The 26,667-nt window shown below is 39.4% G+C and overlaps 1 protein-coding gene across 1 annotated transcript in view; it reads right to left on the reverse strand.

Annotated features, from left to right (window-relative positions):
- Window positions 1–582: 582 nt before the first annotated feature.
- Window positions 583–26,667, reverse strand: part of BASP1 (brain abundant membrane attached signal protein 1) — a gene marked incomplete at its 3' end in the record, with an annotated part of 53,194 nt that continues 27,109 nt past the window's right edge. The window contains exon 2 of the mRNA XM_079703670.1: window positions 583–1,278. Within this exon, the coding sequence (XP_079559796.1) occupies window positions 583–1,269 (687 nt within the window). The 5' untranslated portion in view covers window positions 1,270–1,278. The remainder of the gene's footprint in view (window positions 1,279–26,667) is intronic.

Genomic DNA, 26,667 nt, shown 5'->3' on the forward strand with positions numbered 1-26,667 from the left:
CTCCCAAAAAGACCTGGGAAGGAAGAATGGAGTATTGGCATCGAGATACATGTGGACAGGCTACGTCGGCTGTCTGAAAGTTGGCATTCGTCCACAACATTAAAAAAATATCAAAATAAGAAAGGCTGTAAATGAAAAAGAACACACAGAAAATACTGCTTTCATAAAGATCTGATTGCCTCGGCACAGGCCCTGCGGGCAGAATCAAACGCATCACTCCCAACTCCCCTTGCAGAAGACAAGATGCTCAGATCTTAGTGGCGGAGTGCATGTAACAGCAGTTCAGGTACAAAAGATGTACTGTACTTTCAGACATTGATCTTTCAAATCCAGGACTGATTGGTAGAGTTGACCGAAGGTATATTAGATATTTCCCCACAAAAATACTATTTGGATTCTCCCCACCCCCCTCCCTTGATGGGAACACATCCTTATTCTTGGGCAATACGTATCATTACTTCCAATCTGAAACAAGTTAGTATAGGAGAGAGAGAGACAGATAGAGAGAGAGAGAGAGACAGAGAGAGACAGAGAGACAGGTCGTCGTTAAGCGGTATTATTTTTCTCCATAGGCTGTCCTTGTTACTCTTTCACTGCTACGGTTTGATCAGAATTAGCTGCCGGGGTCTCGGCGGGTTTGACCTCGTCTGCGGGGGCTGCGGGGGCCTGGGCCTTGGGCGTGGAACTGGGTGCTTCCGTGGCTGCCGGGGTCTCCTTGGAGGATGGGGCAGCCTCAGTGCTGCTGGGTTTTGAGTCTGAAGCTGGGGCCCCGTCACTTTTCGTCTCCTGCGCGGCAGGAGCTGCGGAAGCCTCAGTCTTTGTGGGTTCCCCTCCCTCCTTGCTCTTGTCATCCTTGCTGGGGGCCGCGGGCTCCGCCGACTCGGGCTCCGAAGCTCTGGGGGCGTCGCCGCCCGCAGTGGGGCCCGCGGCGGCCGCCGGCTCCTGCACGGCATCCTTCGGGGGCTCGGGCTTCCCCTCGGCTCCCTCCACCTGCTCGGGCTCTGCCTTCGGGGCGTCTTCCTTGGCCGCCTCTGTGTCTTTCTCGCCTTCCTTGTCTTCGGGCTTGTTGGCAGCGTCCTGGGCATCCTTCTCTGGCTTCTCCTCCTTGCCGTCCTTCACCTCCGGGGTCTCCGCAGCCGCCTGGGTCTCATTCTCCTTCGGGGTTCCCTCCTCTTCTGTCCCGGCTCCTTCTGCCTTCTTGTCTTTGTCCTTGGCCTTCTCATCATTCACATTGTACCCCTTCTTCTTCTTGCTCAGCTTGCCTCCCATCTTGGAGTTCTGCAACGAAACATAACACAAAACGAGAAAGAGTTACTCGTGGCTCTAGACCAAATGTCTGTGTCCTCCCAAATTCATAGGCTGAAATCCTAACCCCCAGTGTGACCGTATTAGCAGGAGGGGCCTTTGGGAGTTGTGGGTGGAGACCTCATGGGTGGGATCAAAGACCTCACAGAAGATACCCCACCACAGAGCTCTCTGGCCCCTTTCCCCATGTGCCCATGCAGAAACCAGCCATCTACAATCACAAAGCAGGTCCTACCAGACACCAAATCTGCCTGCACCTTGGTCTGGGACTTCCCAGCCTGCAGAAGTGTGAGAAATAAACTTCTGTTGTTTACAAGCCACTCGGTCTATGGTAATTTGTTATAGCAGCCTCAATGGAGGAAGATGCTTGCTCTGTTTACAAAGTAAACAGTTCAGAACACTACTGAACTGTACACTTGAGAATGGAAAACATGGTAAATCTTATGCTACATGTATTTTGCCACAATTAAAAAAAAAAGGAGTCATAAAAAGAAAGTAAAGTGTCTAATCATAGTAAGCCAAGGACATACCAACCTGAGATCAAGGAATCAGTGATTAAAAGACTAAGCTTGTCAATTCTAAAGAGAAGTGGTGCAGTATTTGTTTTATCTGCTTTCCCATGTCTGGCTCAAACACCAAGTCTTGAACAAAATGGCAGTGACAGCCATTTTAGGTCTATAGTAAAGCTAGTAAAAGGTGTCATAACTTTAAAACACTTTGCAAGGAAATGGCACAGATGGAAAATCACAAATTTCAAGAAAATAATCTCAAACTACAAACTCCTTTCAAACTCCATTATTCATACATATGTACATATATGCACACATATCTTCAAAGACCAAATGCAAGGAGGATTTAGTCTATCTTATTATTAAGAAGGACCCATTAAAGGAAAACTATCACTCAGAAAATGAAAAGCTTGGTGTTGCCAGTTACATTTAGTTTGTTAGTTGTGTCATACTTGTATTCATTGCTTTTCAAGGTATTTTGGCTTAAAAGAAATAGTTCCATAGTAATATAAAAGTGCCCTTCATTATAAATTTCTTGATGAGAAGTCAAAGTAGATACGCAACTTCAATGGTCATTAACAGCCTATTTCACTCAAAGTTAAGTCTCCAACTTCCTGGAGGTTGACACTTTTATTCTATGAATATATTTGGATCCTGAATTTTTCTCCTCTGGTACTAAAGCATTAATCCAAATCAGTAATCAGTTATAAATTTAAAAATAATAAATTCAATCCAGAACCGTTGTCAGAGCTAAACCGGCACTCCATTTCTTTTTGTTCAAGTGTATTTTTACGGCATCATTTATCAGTGGGAATCCACTGAAATGTTGCTCTTTAGAGGAAAATCTGTTGCCTTTCCTTGATGAAGCATGGCAGAAATCATATGGCAATATCCTCTTTAGTCCACACAAATAAGTCCAGGAGAGAAAGAGAGAGAAAAAGAGAGAGGACACATGCCTTACCCTGTGCCCCATGTACCGGTGTACAGGTGAGACCTCTGGTTCTGTTCTAGTTCAGGGCTCTCTCCTGGCAGAATTATACTGTATTCTTTGACTGATCTTTTTTTTTTTTTTTTAAGTATTTTCCATTTAGAACAGAAAATTTGCTGCTTATACATTCCATTCCTTGGAATCATGACTCAGGACAGTGATAACCTACATTTATCTTACTTAGAAGCCGGGTGTTAGGTAGAAGAGTGCTATTCTTCAGTCAAAATTTGTCTCACCACTCTATACATGAATCTCCTGTCCAAAACTGGGGAAGAAAAAAAAAGGAACAAACTGAAGGATGATGAAAATACTGCTCCAATTCTCAAGGAAGGCCTTTATTACATTATCAAAGTAATAATTTCTCTTACACATTTCTTTCTAAAAAGAGAGTGACTTTTGGTCATAACCTACGTCAGACATCCAACAGGCTCTATTTGACTTAATTTTTGGTTATTTCTCCCCCAGAAGTGGGAGCAAACATATATGGTAAAATACTTTAAATGCACCTTTATCCTGTAAGCAATCACAAAACAATAGATGGAAATCTGAAGAAATAAACTGAAGCAGTATTTTAAATTATAGTTTATAACTCTTTCATTGAATTCTTAATTACCCAGTATGCATGAATGGTGCACGTCAAAATGTCAGCTCTGGTATTTCAAGGTATTTTGGTACATTAGTTTAGAGCTAAGAAAGAGAAAACCTAACAGGCCTGCCTTTAGGATCTTCTCCCAATTCTATAATAGAAACCCATACACCAACTTAGAAATTATAGAATAGAAAACAAAGGATAAATGCAGTGTGTGTATGAACATAACACATGAGTGCCCCTTTCTGACCCACAAGGCATGAAATTCTATACAGCTATCCCCAGAGGCTTAAAGTCATGTTGGTTTGCAAACCTAAAATCTACTTTACTAAAATTGGTGTTCTGAAACACAGTTAGGGCCACTTTCTATTCTTTATTTCTGGGTAGGAAATGAATGTATATAATCAAATTCTAAGTAAGAAAGTGTGTCTCCATTCCTGTTTGTCTTTCAACGTTAATAAACACTCCTACTTTTGCAAATTTTCTCATGTTAGTTATAGTGACGTATCAGAGGGAGGCTTACAGAATCCACTAGAACCCTGGAAAAGCAGGGCAGTCTGGTTATTTCCCAAGACAATGTGGGTGAAAACCTTGCCAACAGCCAGGGATAAATTAAAATTATAACTTAAAATCTATTAACTGTTTCCAGGGGTCCAGCACAATCCTAATTCCAAACACATTACTAAACTATTTTATTTAATCTTCTCCACAGGACCATGAGGTCGTAAGTATACCATTAGTGTCCTCCTTTTACCCATATGGAAATTCTAACTAGCTGAGTTCATGCAGCAGTGTCATAAGCAAAAGGCCAAGCCAACAAAATTAGGTAAGGCAGGAGGGCACTGTCTAGGAGGTTACAGGGAACCCCACCAAGAAGTTGGCAAACGGGCAGAGCTCATGTCTCGGGAATGGTACCCACCTTGGGTCACAAGGTTGGTGCAGATCTAGGGTGATTCAAAACTCAAGATGTTGACAAGATAAGGATGAAATTCAGAATTTCAGGTACCCTTTGCCCCTAAACTTTTTATCACCCCATTTGCCAATGGAGATTTGTATAAAATCCTTAAAAAATAAAGAGAGTGGTGGGCATATATTTTAATTATTTCTCATTTCTATTACTTCTAATTTTGAAAGAAATCAGTTGGTATAGAAATTCAGAAGCTGGAACTTCTAAGTTTAAAAAAAAGGGCAGTTAAACAAACAAACAAAACAAAACAAAAACAACACGGCAACTAGTAATCCATGCTGGAAGGCACTTAAACCCAAATCTAAGCTACAATGAAAGGGCTGGGACTACCTTTGCATTTCTCCACATTTGGGACATTCACTAGCCATAGAGTGAGTGACACAGCAAGAAAACTCACACCCAAGCTGATGCACTGGAACTAAGCTCTCCATGTTGATACAATAACCAAACACTAAAGTTGATTTATTAGTTACAGCATCTCAAAGGAAAGCAAACTCCGGAGTTGTCCTTTGAAATTACAGAAGAATTCTAATTTACAAGGGCCAAAGCTATTTGAAGACTGATGGCTTCAAATTGGCACAGAAAACAACTAACAACCAACAGCAAGAGAGAGGAACTTCACTGTGTTTAATCTGGAAAATGTTGGACAGGAATTATTTCATGGAGACTTTGCACATTGCATCATGGTAGATGTTGTTATGAATCCCATCTCCACAGCACACTGGCCCTGAATCCTTGGGCAAGTTACTTAACCTCATTGTCCTTACATTTCCTGTACAATAAGAAAGGTCAACCTTAGGAAAATTTTATGTGAGGCATCAGTACAACGTTTGACATTTCATGGGCTTGCAATAAATGTTAGTTCCTTTCCCCATCATTGAGTTTTGCAATTCTTAGATAATTCTGTGCTTCTAAACCCCAAGAGAAAAGTAGAACATAGGTTCCACACACACAAACACACACAAGTTCTAGAATCAGGAATTAGAAGCACTGTAATTAAAACATTTAAAAATATTTTTAAATGGCATCAAGAAGATTTTTGGTAATTGTGTTCCAAGCATGCTCCTGCTGACTGTATATATGTGGAAAAGAAGTTTGTACAGTTATCTGTTGTCACCATACTACCAGCATACTGCTAATATTAAAATCAGTCTACTTCTTTGATTTGAATCTTTTATGTACTTAAGATTCTCGAGGTTACAAGTCTTTTAAAAATATAAACAGTCTCTTATACCAAGAAATCATTTTCCAGACAGAAGTAAAAATTATAGATCAGTCATCAAATCTAACTCCTCCCAATTTGATCTGATACTGGAGTGGTCATAGAAGAAATATCATTTCATCTTCCCACTACCTCTCCATTACCTGGTCCAAGGAAACAAGAAAAAGAGTCCTTTCAGTCATCAGGATGAAAAGAGAGCCCAAATTCTTCAATTAAAACTCATTTACTGACTCATATTATATACATACGTGAAAGACAAAAAAAAATTGATCTACACTTTATCTTGGCTAATAAGCTAAACATAGAATGTCTATGAGGGAAAGTAACAGTCAAATGTCACCACCTTTTTTCTTTTTTTTAATTTTCCACAGATGACATTTTTCTTGTATAAAGTCCCAAATCATTTAATATTTTTTAGGCACTAACAAACAGTGTTCTAAATCTCCCACAGCTGTCTTGTGATTTATTCCCCCCATCTTATAAAAGTGAACCTCTATCTAGTTAATTAATCCCACTTGGCTATAAACAAAATAGTCCAGAAGAATTAAAATTCTGCTTTTTGGTGAAGAGAGAAAGTGACATTCTAGCACTATTATGTGATCAAAGCAACCTGGGATGGTAGGTGGGAAAACATGAGAGAAGCTGTGAAAGTTAGAGAGAAAATCAGTGGCAGTTATGGAGCCCCCAAGCCCAGTTCTCCTTTGTCTACACCTCCCATCAGGGTCCCAGAAAGAGCTGGCATCCATGTGATAAATTCCTAGTTAGGCAGGCTAGGTAAGGTGAGGAATTTTTTGTCCTCAGAAATAAGTAAATGAAGTGACCTAAATATTAGATTTTAATTTTTTCTCCAAAGCAAATATTTGGAGGATTTTGTTGAGTCTTAGAGCTAACAAGTATTTCTTTTCTTGTAAAAGGAAATCCTATTTACAAGCTAATGTTCAACTACCAAGTTGAATACAAATATAGATGTATAAGAAAAAAATATATGATCCTACATATTGCCACCCTAGCAAACCTAAAATTAAAAAAAAAAATTTCTTTGGGGGGTTCTGGGCAAGAAATAATTTGAAATGCTATGCTGTAATAAAGATACTCTAATAGACAAGATAATCACCTCTACAAAGCTCTTCAAATTCTTTGTTCATTTCACTCCAGGAAGCCTGTCAGGGAACACGGAAGATGGTCCTTAGCCATTCAAATCAGCTAAGTTGTGTTTATTTTGTACACACAATTCCAGGACACACTGGGCAAAATCACCTCTGTAGAAGCTGAATTATCATGGGGTTTCACTAAACAACCACCATTCTTGCAAATTCTAATGTGATCAACTCAGCCAGAACTTTCCTAATATGCACCTGATTGTTTTTCTCACCTTGAAATAAACCAATCTATCAGCATAGCCTACTGAATTAAAACTTAGTCTTTCATTTTGAGAAAATAAAGGTAGACAGGCAGAGGACAAAATGTCATTTAGAAAAAATTAAATTATAAATATTTTCTTTACGACTCATGTCAAAAACAAGCCACCTAGCACTCACTCAGTATGAAGTTTGCTAAACATAGCGTGCACATTGAGTGCTGGTCCCAGCTGTCAATAATTTGCTATAAAACTCTGAGCAAGTCACTTCCCCCTCTGGGTCTCAAATTTCTCATTCAGTAAAATGAAGATATTTAGCTTATTCTTTTTCTGAAAAAAAATTATATATATATTATGGATGCTTATAGCACTAAACAATAAGGTATGTGTGAGAAAATGTGCTGTGATCAATGCTATGGTCTGAATGTTTGTGTCTCCCCAGAATTCATATCCTGAAACCTAACCTCCAAGGTTATGGTATTAGGAACTGGGACCTTTGGAAGGTGATTAGGTCATGAGGCAGACTCGTCATGAATGGGATTAGTGCCCTTATAAAAGGGACCCCCATAGAGCTTTCTGGCCCCTTACAGTATATGAGGATACAGCAAGAAGATGGCAGTCTACAATACAGAAAAGGGCCTTTACCAGAACCCAACCATACTGGCACCCTGATCTTGAAATTCTACAGCCTCCAGAATTATGAGAAATAAATTTCTATTGTTTATAAGCCACCAGGGTATGATACTTTGTTAGAGCAGCCCAAATGGATGAAGACAATCAATAAAGTTCTATACTCCTGTTAATTATTACCATAAAAACATACACCACCTTTCACCCTGAAAATCAAATTGACAACCAGTTGGTTTATTGGTATGATTGGATTTCTTTATACATAATTTTAACATGTGTGAAGCTTGTTAAAAATCAGAAATAAAAATTTGTAAAACAACATCCAAATGTTTTTCAAATACCAGACTTTTTAATGTTTTCAATTATGTTTAGGAAATGTTTTCAGGATAATGTGTCAGTTCTGTAAGTAATGAATGGGAATGGAACTGAACACTGAAGACATCTTAGATGAAAATATCAGTGCTAGAAAAATTCGGTTTCATTAGCTTTGCTTATGCAGAACTACTTCATAGCATTGTGTTTATAGAAGATGCTCAGTTGTTTCCACTTTACTTCCTTTTGATGGGTAACCTACCAACCACTGGTGGTTCTGCTTGGCAAGATTTGCTCTATGCCCAAATTTTGTTTCCTATATATAAAAACCAGTTATGAAACATAAACTGGTGCAATGTAGAAATTATTTTCTTGCCCTCACCATCTCCACTACCTCATCCAATTTAGTTGATATTGTGAACAGTGTTTGCAAAACCTTCGGGAACACATGTTCAATGCAAATGCAAGGCTTGACTTTTTTCTAAAGCAAGATTTGCCATTTCATAGGACACTAACATTGAGCACTTAGTCATGTGTGGCCTCCCAACAGGGTGTATTTTGTCTGCCAGAAACCAGCTTTCACCCCCTTGCTACTGGTGAGAAAAATTATCTAAGTAGAGGCTGGATTCACTTCTTCCTCAATAAATGCTAAAATTCTCAAGTTCCTAACTAGAGACTCCTTTGTCCCCCAAAGTTCGCAAGGGATCTTTAAAGTATGAAGGGTGATTTTATTTATACCTAGGTTAATCTTCTCATGGAAAAAAATATGATAAAGTATCTTGAATTTTACGAAGAAAGTGGATTAAATTCCTGAGCAAGAATAAGTGTTAAGATTGTCCGATACCACAAAAATGGTCAATTTTGCCAAAGTTGAAGGTTTTAGCTGTGGAGCCATTCCCTTTTCCTTCCTTCAACAAGTCTGAAGAGGTGAACACATAAGCAAACACTATTATCACCAATTATTTATACCATTTACTTTGGAAGGAACCATTTTTGTTTTGTTTTGTTTTGAATTGAGCCCAGAAAATGGAATATTTCTTCTAAGAAAAAATTTTCACTTGTTCATAAAGGCTTGTATCTTTTCATGGATTCTCCTGTATGTTCAGAACCTGATGAAATAGTTTTATCTAAGAAATCGCTCATGAATTGCTTATTTCCAAAGTCAAGGGGTAATTCATTTCTACATCAATTGTATTGGAAAGCTACACCAAACAAAACTAGGACATAGAACCATTTTTACAGAGCTGTTAGAATGCAACATAGAAGATTTTGTTTGGAGTTTATCATACGTTGGGAAAGAGTTCCAGGCCAGCTATAGGTTTTTAATACCAACAGCTTTGCTTTGGGAATATCAGCATGAGGTCATGGTGACTTTTAACACAGTAAGGACAAAGATTCATTACCCACACATAAAAGAGAGAGGGAGAGAGGCTGGAGAAAGAAAGTTTCTCGTTTTGAGTAGTCTCTCTTTTATTTTTTTTCTTTTTTCTTTTGCGGTACGCAAAAGTACTCATTGCGGTACTCACTGTTGTGGCCTCTCCTGTGGCGGAGCACAGGCTCCGGACGCGCAGGCTCAGCAGTCACGGCTCACGGGGCCCAGCCGCTCCGCGGCATGTGGGATCCTCCCGGACCGGGGCACGAACCCATGTCCCCTGCATCGGAAGGCGGACTCTCAACCACTGTGCCACCAGGGAAGCCCTTGAATAGTCTCTCTTCACCCTCCTTATTCTGCTTCTGAATATCTACTCCTCCACTGGAACCAATCTTTTTCTACATTTTAACTTATAGAAACTGAAGCCAAATATTCGATCCCATAAGCTTCTCTAGCAGGACACCTTCAGATGCAAGACAAAAGTATCCAACAGTAAAGGATTTAAACATTGACTCCATTCTGCACTAAAGGTAAAGCAATGGTATGAGGAATAGAAGCCCATTGGAACAGTTTTCCTGTTCCCCAATGTTAAGAAAGGAGCCAATTAGCAGACTGTGGCGAGTGGACCCATGGAGCTGACCTGGTCCTCAGTAGTCTCTATAGAAGACAGTTCTGCCCCTTTCAGTGACTGAGGCTCTCTGGCTACCAAGTGAAAACACACAGCTCAGTCCCTCTCCCCATATATCCCTTTGGTTTCGGGTAAGACAACTGACAGTGTTTTAAGACATAGGCACAACCCTACCTACCAGGATAGACTCTAATCAAAATTTTAGCCGTTCTGGAAGTTGTTCTTATGGCTTTCCAATAAAATGTGAGGCTTCTGGGAGTTATCATTTACTGTTTCCTTTCTTTAGTCTTTGAAATAAAATACTTGCTAAGTAGTCTGGTTGAGTGCAAGTGAGGGAGAAGGGGGAAGTGTTGGATCAAAAGGAGTTTTGAGTAGGAGAAACGAGAACTGTCATCACCAACTTTAAAATTTCAGTCCTTTGAGGGAGGTCTAAGTAATAGCACACCATCAGGCATCCTAGAAGAGTCCCTCTAGAGAGCTGCATTATCCAAAGAGCTTACAAGAACCATTCTGCATTCTGCTGGCAAGCAAAATTATTGGTAATTATTGGTAATTAAATGTTAGTGTTTATCTCAGCCCATGTACTGAATTTTAGATGTTTTGATGTGCAGATGACCACTATCTGTGACTGCTGAATTTTCATTTTGGTAGCACTTTGTCGGTTATATCCATTAGTTAAAGCTTCCCACATCTTCAGATAAAAAATGCAAGCCCCAATTATAGCACTGACCCACTTCAGAAAATGCAACCTTGCATAATGACACAGTTTCCAGGCATTAACTACCCCAAAACCACGGGGATTACATGCACTGTATTCTCCCTACAATTAGTACGTATTCCATGACATCTCCCAATTCCATTTCTCATTTGCATACTTCTACATTTGTGCTACTCTGTCAATGAACAATAATGCAATTCTGTGACAATGAAAATAATTGGCATACGTTAACTGGTGTAAAAAACAAAACAAGAAAATGACTGATAATAGTATTTCTCCATATGGACTTCCAATGCTATTCCTATTTATATCTTCTCTCTCTACACTAATATCTAGGCATTTTCTATATAGGACAGTTTGAACCATACAAAGGTCACATCCATTGCCAAGTTTCTATTTTGAAAATACAAATTTGGATTAATTAAACATGTCATCTAGAACCAGGAGACTAAAGTTCTTAGGGATGATATCAAACAGATTACAATGAAAAAGATGACTCCAAGTCTATAGCAAAACCCAACATGAATATGCAACAGTATGTGTCAGAGACTGAAGTGTTATTTCTGGTTTGATTGCTGCTTCACGGTGTGATCAAGACAAGAAACAGTCTCCTTTTGATTCTGTTTCCATCTGTGAGGCAGATATATTTTCTTCTGATTATAAGATGGATACAGAATCAAAAAGAGACTGTTTCTTGTCTTGATAACATGAAAATGAATCAATGTTTCCTGACAAAGTTAAACATGTGACCATAGCACATTAACTGTGTCACTCTGCAAATTCAAGGCTGCAAAGGTTCAACAGGTTTAAATACAAGATAATCCATTACTGATTTTTTAAAGTAACATACAAAGTTCGAACTGACTCATAAATTGCATCTGCCTACAAACATCACCAGACATGTTGGCTTTACAATGACTCAGGCTGAAAGAATCCAACTTGTTGGTCAAACCTAGCTGAAGCAAATGTTGGGAAAAGAGAAAGGAAAAAAAAATTTTTTTTTACCTTAAGGAAAGAATTTACAAAGTATGGAGAAACACAACAAATTCAAAATACATTTTCAGTAAGAATACAGGGGAAAAAATCTAAAACATATGGTTGGTTATGTCCAAAAATTTCTATTTTCAACAAACAACTGTCCCTTTTCTTTCAAATACCAAAACTTTTACTCTAAAAGAGGAAAATGAAATAAAGATAATGTAGCCTATGTGTATTTTTGGTATTCCCATCAGGATGCACTTTGTCATAATGATTTGCTCTCAGGTTTTATCAATGCCTGGTGATAATTTCTATTGTTGGAATTACTGTTGTCAGTATCTGATTCAGTGAAAGCTTCCATTCAGCAATTGTAACATCACCAACATTTAGGGTATCGGAATGTCCTCTGGGGAGAGGGTACTATAGTAAGAGCTGTCAACCCATGTCGAAATTTCTAAGGCCAACCTATTAAATACAAGAGTAAAATTTTAAAGAAAACATTTTCAAGATAATTTATTTCCTTGTCACAATAAATATGTTCAAGTTTGTAAAAATGTACTGTAAAATGTGCAAGAAATATTTGAAAAACACACAGATATACATACACTGCTACAACCCAATTTTCCCAAAGAGGTGGTTAGGATGAGTTAGAGCTACACAGTCAGAAAGCCCTCCTATAGAAAAGGAAATTAATCACAAGTGACACTTCCATTATTCTCCTTCATGAAGTTCAGGCCAGCCCTACAGAGCATCCTCAAAGTATCTTTGGGGATCTCTCATCAAAAATTCAAAACACAGAATAGTCTCAAGACCTTCAAATCTTCAGAAATTATTTTAGGAAAAAATAGACTTGATCTTTAGTAGGAAAAGAAAATATTTTTGAAGTTAAGTAAGATATGAGAACACATGAGAGCAAAAAGCCTACTCTAACCTAGGTTAAGACTGAGACAATTAAAATTAGAGTAAGTTAAGCCTCATAAGAGAGCAAAAAATAACAGTTTTCCCAGAAGAGATGACTTTTAGTTGGACTCAGGAGATGAGAAGTTTTATAGACAAGGTGGAGTTTGAGAGAGTAGAAATATCAAAAGTACTTATAGAACTTACTCTGTCTAGAACTGTCTTACTATTTAATCTTTACATATATTAACCCATTAACTGTCTCATCAATCCTACAAGGAAGAAATTATTACTACTTCCACTTTACCATGAGGAAACTAAGGCATGTTGGAGCCAAATAACTTACCCAAGATCATATACTAGTAGTCTGGAGATGTGGTGTGAACCCACGCACTCTGGCTCTGGAGTGAGGTCTCTTAATCATCATGATAAACTGTCTTGAAAGATGACTAAGCTACCTTTAGATCAAGATAGAGAAGTAGGAAGTATTTATGTTACAGCAAACCAACAGGAAGAATCCAGTCAAGAGTATGAGAAAACCTTATTTATATTTAGGAGCTCATTGAGGAAGAACTCATCTGCCTGGAGGGAGGTATGATGGAATATAACCTATCAAGGTTCCCTAATCGAAAGTTTGAATTTAGGTGGCAGAAAGTAGAAAACCAGCTTTTTTCCAGAAAGGGGAAAAAATAAATATGTTTCAGAAATCAACAGAGAATTTTAGGAAGCAGCTTGGAGGAGTTATATTCTGCTACAAAAAGATGAAAAAAGAAAAAAGAACAGGAATTGTGCAATTTGATCTTGTGATGAGTTGTTAACTACTGACCCTGGAGTGACTCAGGTTGAGGAGTGAAGACAGATGCCTCTCTGGAAAGGCTCAAAGAACACACGAGGAGCCAGAAAAGAGAGCCACAAAGGCCCACACTGAAGAGCATGAGTGAAGTAAAAGCAATGTCAAGGCAAGAATTTGCAACTTTGTCAAGACTGAGTTTTGTCTATTCGTTTATAAGCAGTTGGAAGAACTGAAAATATATACAGGAAGATGGGATGCAACAAAGAATAAAGAGAGAAACGAAAGTGGAAAGACAAAGGAGAAATAATTGATAAGGCAAGGTTCCAGAAGACTCAGAAAGGTCAGTCAAGATTAAGCTTGGTAAGGAGGGACCCTTAACTATACAGAGGGCAAGAGAGGAGTGAAATGAATTCCAAATCCAGTGGTTTTCCCAGCCTGGCCACTGGCATCGCTGTCTTTCAAGTGCACGCAGTCAAATCTGAATGATTCCAGACCAAAGACTCAATAAGTTCTCTCTAGAGTAAATGTTTGATCATGTGCCTTTGAAACAGTCATTTACCTTTTGGTACTTTATCTTTTCTTTCATATAACAGTGAGGATTTCTCAAGTACTGGGAGGAAAAGGACAGACATTTCATCAACCAAAATGCTTTAAAATGCTAAAGAATTAACATAGTGACCACTAAACCAGGAGAGGTCTTATTGTGAAAGAATGTAATGTGCAAAGTAGAGCAAATAGGCTTAGTGCATTATGAAGGGGTTTAAGAGTTTCTTAGATAAGAAATGCATAGCTGATATCTAGACCTGTATTCATACAGTATTCATGTATGAATTTTTCAAATTCTTTTCCCATTTAGGTTATTACAGAGTACTAAGCAGAGTTCCCTGTGCTATACAGTAAGACCTTGTTGGTTATCTATTTTAAATATAACAGTGTATACAAGGGACATTAATTCTTAAGAACTTCATTACTACCCTTATCCTTTCCTTATTATGCAATCTAGTCTTGGTTTTAGATAAGCCTCCATCTTTGGTTATTTACCTGTATCATCATTGCTTAACCGTTTTATACTGTGATTGTGCTGGAAGTTTTAGCAGTAAAATAGATCTGCCCCACTTCAACATCAACCTGAAGTCTAACTTCAGATTTATTCAACGTAAATATAATGACTTCAGAACAAAGATTTTGTTTTTAAGATTGGTAAAGCACAATGGGTACTTGGTAAGTACTATGGACTCACTATCCACTGAAACATGCAATTTTCAAGTTTTATAACTTGAAAGAGTTATAAAACTCAGAAGATGAAAGTCTATACAACCATATAAATTGAGTTATGTAAACTCTGCTTTCACTTAGCAGTAGAAATAAGTATGCTAAATTAGAGCTGAAATGTCCATTCCATTCAATGAGACATGACCAAGTTCCAGGGATCATCCATGATGGCAAACTCTAAAGCACTAGAACCCATCACATAATTAAAACAAGAATACACAAAAATCACTACAATAATATTGACAAGACATTTTTCTTTTAGGTTACTGTGTGAATATCATAGGGACCAATTTTTCAAAGTGTATCTCCTAATTGAGTCTACAAGTTTTGAGCATAAAACTCTGAATTGACGCTGCTGTTATAAAGACAGATGACAGTTAAGCTTGTCTTGGAATATAAAGGTTAACTAAATGCAGACCTCACACAGAGGGTTTTTTTCCCCACTTTTAAAATATCCTGCCACATGCAGCAAACACTATCAGAAAACATGTATTATTCATTCTCATCAATAGTCTAATATGCTTTTAGAGTCTGCTGTACATTCATATCATTATTTATTTGCACTTAATGGGTAAGGTGGCCCTTTCCAAAGCCCTGGTTACAGCATCCTAACATATGACTTTATATGAATCACCTGGTCTTTTATTCAATAAAGCTACTAAGTGAACCACAACCAGCCCAGGAAATTCAAGCCCCTGAGATCACTTCTGAACATTTTCTCTCTTCCACAGAGTCAGGAAACTATCATGTCTTATCACCACAACTAATTTTGAATTCTCAAAACAGAGTTAAAATAAACCACAGGGGAAAAAACTTACAGCAGCTGAGATATTTTTGCTGCTTATTAATGGACTAGACAGACCATCATGGGCTCTGGAGCCATAACAGGCTTGCTCAGTGTAGCTCACCCGACAAAGACAGGCTGGTGACCAAGGAGACGGGGAGGCGGCCTACCTACACCAAGAGAAGCTGCAATTTTACTTCTAGTAATTTCTATATCCAATCATCAAGGGAGGTTCACACTTTCTATGATTGTCTAAAATCGTGATATATTGACATTTTAATGTGTCTTTCCTGGCCCCCCACCCCTCCCCGGCGCCAACAGCAAATGTAGCATTTCCAGTCCTAAAACTATTGCATATTTTAATCATTTTTGATGAAAACCTTTCCAAAATTCTTCATACGTGTCCTTGATTTTTAAACAAAGAATTTGCTTTTTTTCTTGGTGGTGTGCTTAGCACAAATAAGGATTCAGTAAATGTGTGTTGAATTAAGAAACAATGCATTAAATCCACAGGCAGAAAGTATGTGCTATGTCTATCTTCAAGAGGCTCCTACAATGTTGAGTTTAAGCAACACAGTGTAACATTTAATGTCCTTTGTCATCCAGCCTCTCCTTACAAATCAAGTTTATCTCTCAAAACTTCTCAACCAAACACTCTGTCCCAAGCTGTCCATGTTCACACTCCCTGCCACACTTTTGCGTTCTTCAAATTTGAGCATCTTAGCTACTTAATGAAGCACTGAGCAATGAAGAGACATTGAAGGTTTGAGTCCCAGAGAGCTGTGGGATTTAAAAACATAACTGAGGGGTACTTCTTCCCAACCATGGAACTCCTGAAGAAAAAAAGACTGCCTTTCATCCCCAGACCTGGCATGTGGCAAAAACACAATACATAGCTTTTCAAGTAATGACTGAATGGGAATGAATTCTAACTGAAGCAACCGGAATTCAATACCAATTTGTACCTTATTCATGATGTCATTTGGAGCAAAGTCACTCAAATTTTCTCTTTTGTTGATATTTCAATGTAATGTATCAGATAGAAGTAGTGAGATATGTGTATATAGGAATCACCCGAGGAGCCTGTTAAAAATCTAGATCTGGGGTCTCGTTACGGAGGTTAATTAGTGGGTCCAGAGTGCATCCTAAGAATCTATTTTTCAGCAAGTTGACCAGGTGCAGCCAGAGTTGGTGGCTCAGAGCCACTGGTTGAGAAATACAGATACATGGAGTTTGAAGTGACACTGAGACAGTTAATGATTTTTCATCATCTGTAAAAACTGAAACATGAAAATCCCCAAAACCAGTGTGATTACTGGTGGTCACAAAGCTAAAAACAAGCATGGCAGAACACCTAGCTTGGTCTAACCTGCAGATGGGGGTGGTGTCAGCCCCAATGAAATCTTATCAACTACTGAGCCATTTTGTCTCTGAGTGCTCTTTGCTACCAGAATCACAAATAAGTTAGAATGACCAGGGCTTATTCTCCTTCCCCCAAGCTCCCCAGCATCCAATTGCCCCACCACCCACCTACCCTCCTCTCCATCACTCTCCCACCTGAGCCCCTCCTCAATGCCATTGTTCAGCTGCAGAAGGGGTACCGCACAAGCAGCCCACCTAGAAGAGCAAGGTTCCTGACTGAAGAGCAGTTTTATCAGCTGCAGAGAAGCCCCTGTGCCTATACCAGGCTCTGTGCAGTCCTTTGTTACCCCAGCAACTTCTGTCACTGGTGGGAGAATCACAGCACGGTGGGTATTCAGCTCTGTAAACTCCCTTCTTACATAATGCGAGGCTTCAATTGTTGTTCAACGTTTACAGTCCGCCCTGTTGAGACAACACCGTTTTCAGAAGCATCCATTTTATGTAATTAGAGTTCACGTTTCAGAAAACAGGTTTTCCTCTTTTCATTTCAAATGGAACTTTGATGGCTTGCCATGAGTTTTGAGCCCTGATCCAGTATAGGAGAAAGCCTATGGGCAATGGGGTCAGCAGGCCAAGCTCAGCTATGTGAACTTAGGCAGGAACGTTAACCTCAGCACACTCAACCTCACCCTTAAAAAAAAAAAGAAAAAAGAGGGAGAGGAGGTGATCAATAGCATTTAAATGGAGTATTTGCAGGAAAGAACATAGTTCAGCTAAAGACACACAGTAGGTATTCAGTAAATTTTTGTTTACTCCTTTACCTAAAACCATTTCTCAGTTCTGTTCATATGTAATAGGGAGTAATCCTGAATTTCAAGATTAAGTAAAACAGAGGTGGAACAAATTACTGTATTCAAAACAGGCAAACAAATGGAAATTGATACAATTATAATCAAAATAATAATCACTTTCATTAACATTTAAATTCTAGATTGAAGTCTGCAATATGCATTATATAATCTGTAGATTTTAAAAGCAAGTGTTACCTAAGGGGCAAAATCTTACAATGATGAGAACAGATGTTGGTTTGGGACACGAGTCCATCTTCTCCCCAGGTTGCCAGCCTCCTAAATAAAGCAACCTTTCCTTTCAAACCAACACTCTCCACTGTTGGCTTTCAAGCAGTGGGCAGCCAAACCTAAGTTTGGTAACACCAGGAAAAGATGAATGCCAACCAGGAACAAAGGACTGAGTGAGCCCAGCAGACACAAGAAAATGCCCCAGGGAAAATCAAAAAGGGACAATGGGCCTTAAAATCTGCTTTAAAGCAACCTTCTGAAAGGGAGGGTTTTTTTTCCAACTCTATTTCCATCCTGTTTGCTTTTGATTGAGAGGCTGTGGTGCAGAGCCATGCTCAATATTCTTTTTTACCAGTTTCACCTGTTTGGAGTTCATAATAGTTTTAAGATGGAAAAATCAATAAACCTTCTCCCTAGGAATATTTTATTCTTCATCTACAGCTATAAAATAATACATTTAAACACTTTAAAGTAAGAAAACAATGACCAGATATCCTTCTTCAATTTTAGCAAAAAAAAAAAAAAATTCAGGCAAGAAGCCAGCCACTTCTCTATTTTTTCCTATAGGCTTAGAAAAGCAAGTTAAGAAAAGCCAATTGCCCAAATCCACGAGCATTTTTCTTGGAATTCAGGGGGCACTAGGGAATGCGGCATTGCATTCTGAGCCACACCAACATCATGCTGGTACTCAGCCTGCTGACTAAGTGCTAAATACCATCCCAACATGTGGAACTTAAAACAGGGCACCCATTTCATGCCTCAGTGGAGTCCCTCTTGAGCTGTTCAAGCCACACAGTAACTCATCTAAGGCACTCTCCTTTGAAAAGGAGCTAACGCCATTCCTCGTACATGTTTTGTGAACCTGAATCTTTACAAGTATCTGTTAAACTTGAGCTTGAGTCTCACCATAGCCACTACTGGCTGCTTATGTTAAACAAGCCACTTTTAATTCCCCAGGCCTTGGTTATTTCAGTTGTCATATAAATGACTAGAACTATATACCTTAAGTCTATAATTTTTTATCTTTACACAAATGTGCTGTAATAATGCCCATATTTAATTAGATTATGCTGAGCACCCAAATCCACTAATGCATTTATTTCAGAAATGCCACTATCGTCCAAGCTCTGTGCTGGACGCCCAAGGGGAAACAAGGTCAACTCAGACAGCCCATAGATCTTTCAAGTCTAGGTCACAGGAAAATTATGCCTCTTAAAAAGATCTAAGGTAACAGCAAATGCTAGCTCTAGCTCGTGGGCTGGCTTCTGACGGTATGGCTTAAACTATTTTAACAAGTACACTACAACAGAAAAGTCAATTTATTTTGCAAAAGTTAGAGCAGAAAATACATAGGCAGGGGCCCAAATCTCATTAGGCTTTCTTTGGGACGTCCTTCAAATTTTGTTCTGCACCAAGATGCGGACCCAGGTGGGAGTTGCTGAAAGAGGAGTGCTGAAAGGGGTGGAAAGGCATGCTGATACCAGACAAACGAGAGGCAAGGAACACCTCAAGAGTGACTCAGTCAGTCATAAATTTCTTCTGACCAGTAGACCAAGGGTCCTACCTGTGCACTCAACCCATGTCTCCTGTGTGTGAGTGTCTGCAGTTCACTGTCTGTAAATGTACTCTGATCTGAGGACGTTGCTAAATGGAATGTGCCAGTGACAGCGTGAGTCTTAAGCAATCCTGGAGTTGTGACAGATACATTTGATGAGGGGTGTACTGCCTTAATAAAAAAGTCAAAAGCAAACATAGTGTCCATTGAAAACAGAAGGTGGAGGTGATAGAGAAGATGTATTTAACGTGACAAAGTTAATCTGACTTATACAGGCAGGAAAAACTAAGCCTCAGTAAAGACCCCGAGGGTTCTAGTACTCATTCCCACCACCAACCTTGCACTCCCACAACTTCCTACCCTGTAATACCTTCAGGGTAGTGGGTAACAAATTACAGCATTTCCTGGTTGACGCTAGGCATCAGTGTGGGGCAAGAGATTTCAAAACACACACCAGTTTTAGACTGGCACATGTACCACAGATGACATAAAACTCTTCGGGTGTATAGAGAGTACAGAATCAAAGCTTGGAAGGTAACACTAGGCTATGACTCATGAGTCTTTTAATGGGAAAATCCTAGTGAACCTATTATAGTATTAAGTGAGTAAATTATTCTACTACATCATTACCAGGAGAACCAAAATAGACTAACTTGAACCAAAGGGAAGGAAAATCTTTGTTAGAACGGCATCCTCTAGCTCTTGAGACTGTCCACCCGTCCCCGCCATTTCTGGGCCTACAAGGTTTTCCTATAAAATAAAGGGCTTGAGCTATTTCATCTCTAAAATGTCATGTGTGTAAAATACTATTACAATAAATACCAATATAGAAAAATTTGCATGTCCCAAACTGTTTACTTGTTTGCAAAAATGGGTGCAAATAAGTACATAAATAAACATTGCTGGTTAGAATAAATTATCATGTAACATGAAGAAAAATCAAAGCTATACCCTTAGTCAGTTGGAAGGCTAAAAAGAAGCAGAAGGTGAATTAAAATTACCTAAGACCACCCATAAAAGAGGGAGCATCTAATAAGGTAAAGATCAGTGTCAGAACATTGTTATTTCTTTTGGTGTCAACTGAAATAGGCCGTCCAAGGTGTTATCTACTGAACTAAGGACATTCAACATAGACAATGCTTTAAGATTTATTTCCTCCATTTTAGTATTGGACCTCTTACTAATTTAAGCCTAAAATATCTTAGGGATCATTACCAAGCATGCTGTACAGTAAAAATTCCTTGCTCTAAATCACGATTCACACTTTGTGATGACTCAAACGTGGGCTTTGCGATTCTTACCGAATGCTTATCTGAGAAATGAATATAGTTATTCAAAATTTATTGAATTCTTCATTAAGTACAGAAGATCCATTGCAAATTAAACATTTCTATCAACCTACCTCACTTTACTTATTCACACAGATTTATTCTGTTTATAACGCAGCTTTGAAAGCAGACTACACTAAAATCCAAACCATCCTCTTAGGTCTCTTTTTACTTGGAATTAGTGAAACTTGACTGTCACAGTGATTATAACAGACTCATGGGATTCCCCAAACACAGTCACAATGTCTCAGTTCCCCCAGGCACTCGAATTTCAAAGACCTTCTGCACGAGGAGGAGAAATATTTTATTTCCTGTAAGTCACAAAGAGAGGCAAAGGCCAAACACAGAAGCAGAACTCAGCAGCAGTGAGAGGGGACATTCACCAAAGGTGCATCCTGTATTACTACTACAATGCATGCAGCCGGCCTTGCCTGGGAGGGGAAGGGCACTTTGAAATGAACAGAAAGGATGAATGACAATTATTTTAGCAAAAAATTGCCTTTTCAATTACAAATAAATGACAAGTGCAAAGAGAATCAAGAATCTGCTTATGATTCTTCTACAAAATAATTATGCTCATTTGTCATAATCAGCCCTTATTTGCATCCAAGATGTTAAAGTCCTCCTAGTTTGTTCTTTCATGCAAAAAGAAATTATTTCCCTTAAAAATTCCATCTACGTCATGTTTCCAAAACGTTCAACTACAAAACAAACGCAGCTTTGCAATTTGAACCTATCAGAAAACTATCAACATGCAAATTCCACTGAGAATGCTTTTCTAAGATAGCTATGTACATCTGCATAATACAAATAAAAAACAGGACATAAAGTAACTGATGTTGGAGGACATAGAAATATTCTAGAAAGCCCCCAGAATGTGCTAGTGGTCTTATCATTGGTGAGTAAAATACATGAAACTTTGCTAATAATGCACGTATAGGAACTTTCTCACATTCACAGATTCCAGTCTGCGAGAATCTACAGATGCTGGGGTCCACACACACATGGATGATGATCAAAGCAGCTCAACGTCTCAGCTTGGTAATCAAGGATCTCCACGATTTAGGGGTTGACTTGAAAGATATGGATTATTTTGAGAGATGTGGAGGCACCTTGACAACTCAGAATTCCATCAAGACTACCCAGGAGAAAACAAAATAGGGAAAAAAATAAGGAAATCCAGTTTCATACTTTGCAGCTGCTCTCCCAGAACTGTCCTTACACTTATAAAAGATCATTACAGAGATAAGTTAATTTTTTTTTAAATTTCCATTGTTACTTTTTTAAAAATTTATGTAGATTTTATTTTTGGTTGTGTTGGGTCTTTGTTTCTGTGCGAGGGCTTTCTCTAGTTGTGGCAAGTGGGGGCTACTCTTCATCGCGGTGCGCGGGCCTCTCACTATCGCAGCCTCTCTTGTTGCAGAGCACAGGCTCCAGACGCGCAGGCTCAGTAGTTGTGGCTCATGGGCCCACTTGTTCCACGACATGTGGGATCTTCCCAGACTGGGGCACGAACCCGTGTCCCCTGCACTGGCAGGCAGATTCTCAACCACTGCGCCACCAGGGAAGCCCCAAGTTAATTTTTAAAAACAAAATTAGCCAAATATTTTGAGTTTTGGAAATGAAAATTTTTTTCACAATTTTGTCGGATGACTTTACTGGCAGGATGAAACGTGGAAATTCTACAACTTAGTTTTCTTCTAGGGCAGGGGTCAGTAAACTGGGCCACCTGCTTGTTTTCGAAAATAAAGCTTAATTTGAACACAGCCGTGCCCATTCATTTACATATTGCAGCTGCTTTCATGCCGAAAAAGCAGAGTTGAATAGTTGCGATAGAAATTGTGGGGCTGGCAAAGCCTCAAATATTTACTATCTGGTCCTTTAAGAAAAAGTTTGCTGACCCCTGTCTAGTCTTGGATGAACATCCTTCACCAGTGACTCAGTTCCTACTATCAGATGAAAGTGTGATTCAAGCCTAAAAGATGCTGCAAAGATTAATCAGGCTCTTTTGGGTTTGCAACAATATTATCAGTAAAGAAGAATGTCACATGGGAATGTTTTAAGATTGGGAAACAAGATAGTGGTTTTTGTTTTTTTTAACCTCTTATCACTTACTCTCTGTATTCTGACTGCCTGAGACCAGGGAGACTTAGGTTTGGTATCAACACAGCACTTCCAGGTCAAAAACTGGAGAAGCCACGGAACCTCTCCGGAGGCATGGTGCCCCAGTACAAAATCCAGACGAGAACCAAAACGCTTGCTTAGTTTCCAAGCTAGGGTTCCGTTCCTTCCTGCGGCATGGCATAGAGTGAGTTTCCTATCCTCTGTAAGCCTATTTTTTCAAAAGCATAAAATGGGGATAATACCTTTACACGAGATTGGATTTATAACAAATCAGACAACAAAGACTTCAACGCTCCGCTTGAGCAGAGGGTGTGGTCTTGTGACACACTCCGGATTCTATCACACCTGGCCTTCTCTGAAGTGAAAATGCTCAGCTTTGTGATGCTTCCATAATATCAAACAATGGTGAAAGTGAAGCTGAAGGAAGCACAGCTGTTGCTCTCCTTTCATTCTTCCTGGGCCTGTCTCATCTTCAAGCCTCCACCCGAACTCCTGTCCGTAACTTCCTTCAGAGGTTCATGGGGGAATCGCGCTTGATCCTCTTCAATTCAGCTGTCTTGCTTTCCCTGGGAGATCCAACCACTTGCACACTTTCAAGAGCCTTCTGGGATGCTAAGGCTCCCTCTGCCAAGTGTCTACAGCTCGCTGACTGTTATTTCCTGAGCTTCAGACTCACACACAGTCTATACCACTGACCCAACATGGACGTCCCTTGGGTATTTCAAACTCAACATCTCCCCAAGTGAGCTCATTGCTACTTTCCCCACCTTCCTGAACCTACTCCTTTTCCTGTGTTCCCATCCAAGAAACTACAGCCACCATCCATCCCACTGCCTGGGCAGAAATACAGGGGTCCTTGTGGACCAACTTGAACCACCATGACCAGCACTTTTGTATCCAATTGCTTAAAACAGTCCATCATTCCACAGCTAAGCACTGGAAAACAAAATATCATCTAAAGTGTTGTACATACTTCTGAAAAAGATAGCTTGGAGCTCCAGCAGCCATTCTGAACCATGAGGACAGAAAGACAGCCTGGTATCTTGATGGCACTGCTGAACTGCCACATCAGCCCTGGGGCCCATCTCTGGAATTTTACGTAAGAGAGAAGTCTATTTCTCTTTCACTCAAGCCATTATAATTTTGGATTTTCTGTTCTGTCTATGCAGCAAAATCTAATCCTAACAGAGAGTAGATTTCTCAAAATCACTCCTCAAGTACCAAAAGTTCAGCTTAAAGTATCTCAACACATTTGGCAATAAATCATTCAGATGACTCCCTCCTCCCCATGACCATCTCTCAAATAATGCATACATACATTTCTAAATAGTCAGTGTTCAGAGTAAGGTATCACCTGAAAATACCAAGTCTGCTCAATGAGTTTGCCACAGAAAATATTACTGATGCTGTAAAGAAATAAAACAGTAACAGAAAATTAGGTTGATTTGTCATACTTACTTTGTCAGTGAAGCTAATCTCACAAAAGAATAGACAAGCTAATCAAAGAACACACTTTCTGTAAAGTGCAAAGATTTTATAAAGAACAAAGTGACTTTTTATAGTCAAGCAGACCATATATCAAATTGAAACAGGAGGGGTAACTTTAGTAAAGATGGACCAAACAGCACGAGCAAGAGTGAGTCTTAGCAATAAGTCAAAGGAAAAAGGAGCCCTAAAAACACACTTGCATGAGAAGGCTTAAGGATGGTCAAGAAAAAAAGTTGTGGGTTGAAAAAATTAAGTAGGAAGGAGCAAAGCAAGGAAAGATAAAGACATGTTAGTATGAAAAAAGTGATTTATAGAAAACAGGATAGGATCTAAATTGAAGTTTTAAAAAAGGTAAAGAGGCTACGTTTAGCAAGTGGTTTTAAGTAGGGTTTAAAAAAATATATGATAGGAAACTGCCTTGGCATTGATTGAATGGGACCAAGAGGGTATCATGGAACTGGTCACTGAATTTGGCTTTGCAAATTTTGCATCAGTTAATCACATCCATTTAGACTTTTGCCAGTCCCTCAGCTCAGGAGGGAGCTACCATAAAGAAGGGCCTGAACGCTGCAACTCAGGATGACAGCTCTGACTTGTTGCTACAGGGCTGCATAAGAGAGGCGCAGACGGCTTCTCACCTATGACCAAATTTTCTTCAGGGTGAGAAACAAAAGGCTTCAGGGACACTGGCAAAAACTGGACCCCATACAGGTCAGACCCCCCCATCAAGAGGTGAAGCAGTGCAGGCCAGCAGCAGGAACGGTTCGTGCATCAGGCCCTGCAGGTGCAGGGCAAGGCTGGCTGAGCTCACAAGGGCTCTGGAAAGTCTAAAAGTTTGGGATCTCGAAGAAATAAAATAGTGCCTCCAAAGCGCAAAAAGAAGACCTCCAGATTTTCACTAACAAGTGTTTAAGTGTTGCTATAGACTGAATGTTTGTCTCCTCCCCCCTCCCACCAAAATCCACATGTTGAAACCTAATCCCCGATGTGATGGTGTCTGGAGGTCGGGTCTTTTAGGGGTGCGAAGTCATGTAGGCAGAGCCCTGTGAATGGCATTAGTGCTCTTATAAAACAGGTCCCAGAGAGTTCCTTGCCCCTTCCAGACACTGCATCTGCTGGGGTCTTGATCCTGGACTTCCCAGCCTCCAAAGCTAAGTGAAATTAACATTTATTGTTTAAGCCATTGTACATTACTTGTTCGAGCAGCCCAAGTAGACTCAGACAAATGCGTCTACAGTAACACTTATGCCAGTGAGCTCCTACAACTCAACACATAGAGATTTATAGTTATGCAAATTATGTTTAATTTGGGATGAGAGTGTTCTCATGTTTAATATGATGTGGAGTAAGCCTTCCATAATTAAGAGATGCTAGAACTTGTGGAATGATGGTATGCGAATAGAAAAGGCAATCAAGGAGCCTAAAAAGAGTGCAACAATAGGTAAAAGTGCTTAAAAGCTACGGAAAAGCACAATTGTAATGCTTGAAGTGTATTTATATCAAGATATTATGGTGTCAGAGTCATCCAGTGCCCTCCTGTTGGATGGGGGCCCCCAGACATGCTTGTTTTAGGACATCATGCTCTACCACAGGCTGCAAGCTACTCACATCCTACAGGGCAACACATCGCTCCCTTCTTCTGAGTTCAAAAGAACACTTCTGTGACTGAATTTGGTTTTATTAATCCTCTAGTTTATGCAGTGAGAATGTTCCATCATAGAATAGACATTGGACAGAGTAATGTCCAACTGAAGCTGAGGCAGATCTTTTCAACAGTCTGCTGAAGTGACTTCCCATTTAAATTCCCATAGTCAACTACAGCATCAATATGCACTGCCGTTCAGAAGTAAATTTTAGTTACAAAATCCTTATCCGGCACACACAGCAACAGCATATGATGAAAACACCTCTTATTTTAAAGTATGATGTAACTGTTTTCACACCAAATCAATAGATTAAGGTCACAACAGAGGCTGCTCTGAAATGCACACTTGTTGGGTCACTTTCTCCAGGTAATAGACGCTGGATGTGAACGTGGTCCTTTCATTGCAATAGTTTATAAACAGTGGCTACATTTAAGTGTGTGCCAGAGAAACTGTTGCATTTATAGCTGAAGTGAGAATTTCTGATAGGCAATGGTCTAAAATGTATTTACTAGAATACTGACCAGGATGAAACCATCTGTTCACTATCCCAGATCTGGAATATTTAAATGTTTGAACTGAAATAATCATAAGCAACTGAGAACAAGACAGAGAAAACCTCATGACTGTGGGGCTATTGGCCAGCCTATGCCTAAGACAGCTTCGTGGTGGCCCAGATGCAAAGAAATTCACAATTTCTCTGATCACTAATGCTGCTTTTCCAGGAAACAGTGGGGCACTGCTGAGGAGACCACAAAAATGCGAAC

Source organism: Hyperoodon ampullatus (genome assembly GCF_949752795.1).
Source record: "Hyperoodon ampullatus genome assembly, chromosome: 4".
Taxonomy (NCBI): domain Eukaryota; kingdom Metazoa; phylum Chordata; class Mammalia; order Artiodactyla; family Ziphiidae; genus Hyperoodon; species Hyperoodon ampullatus.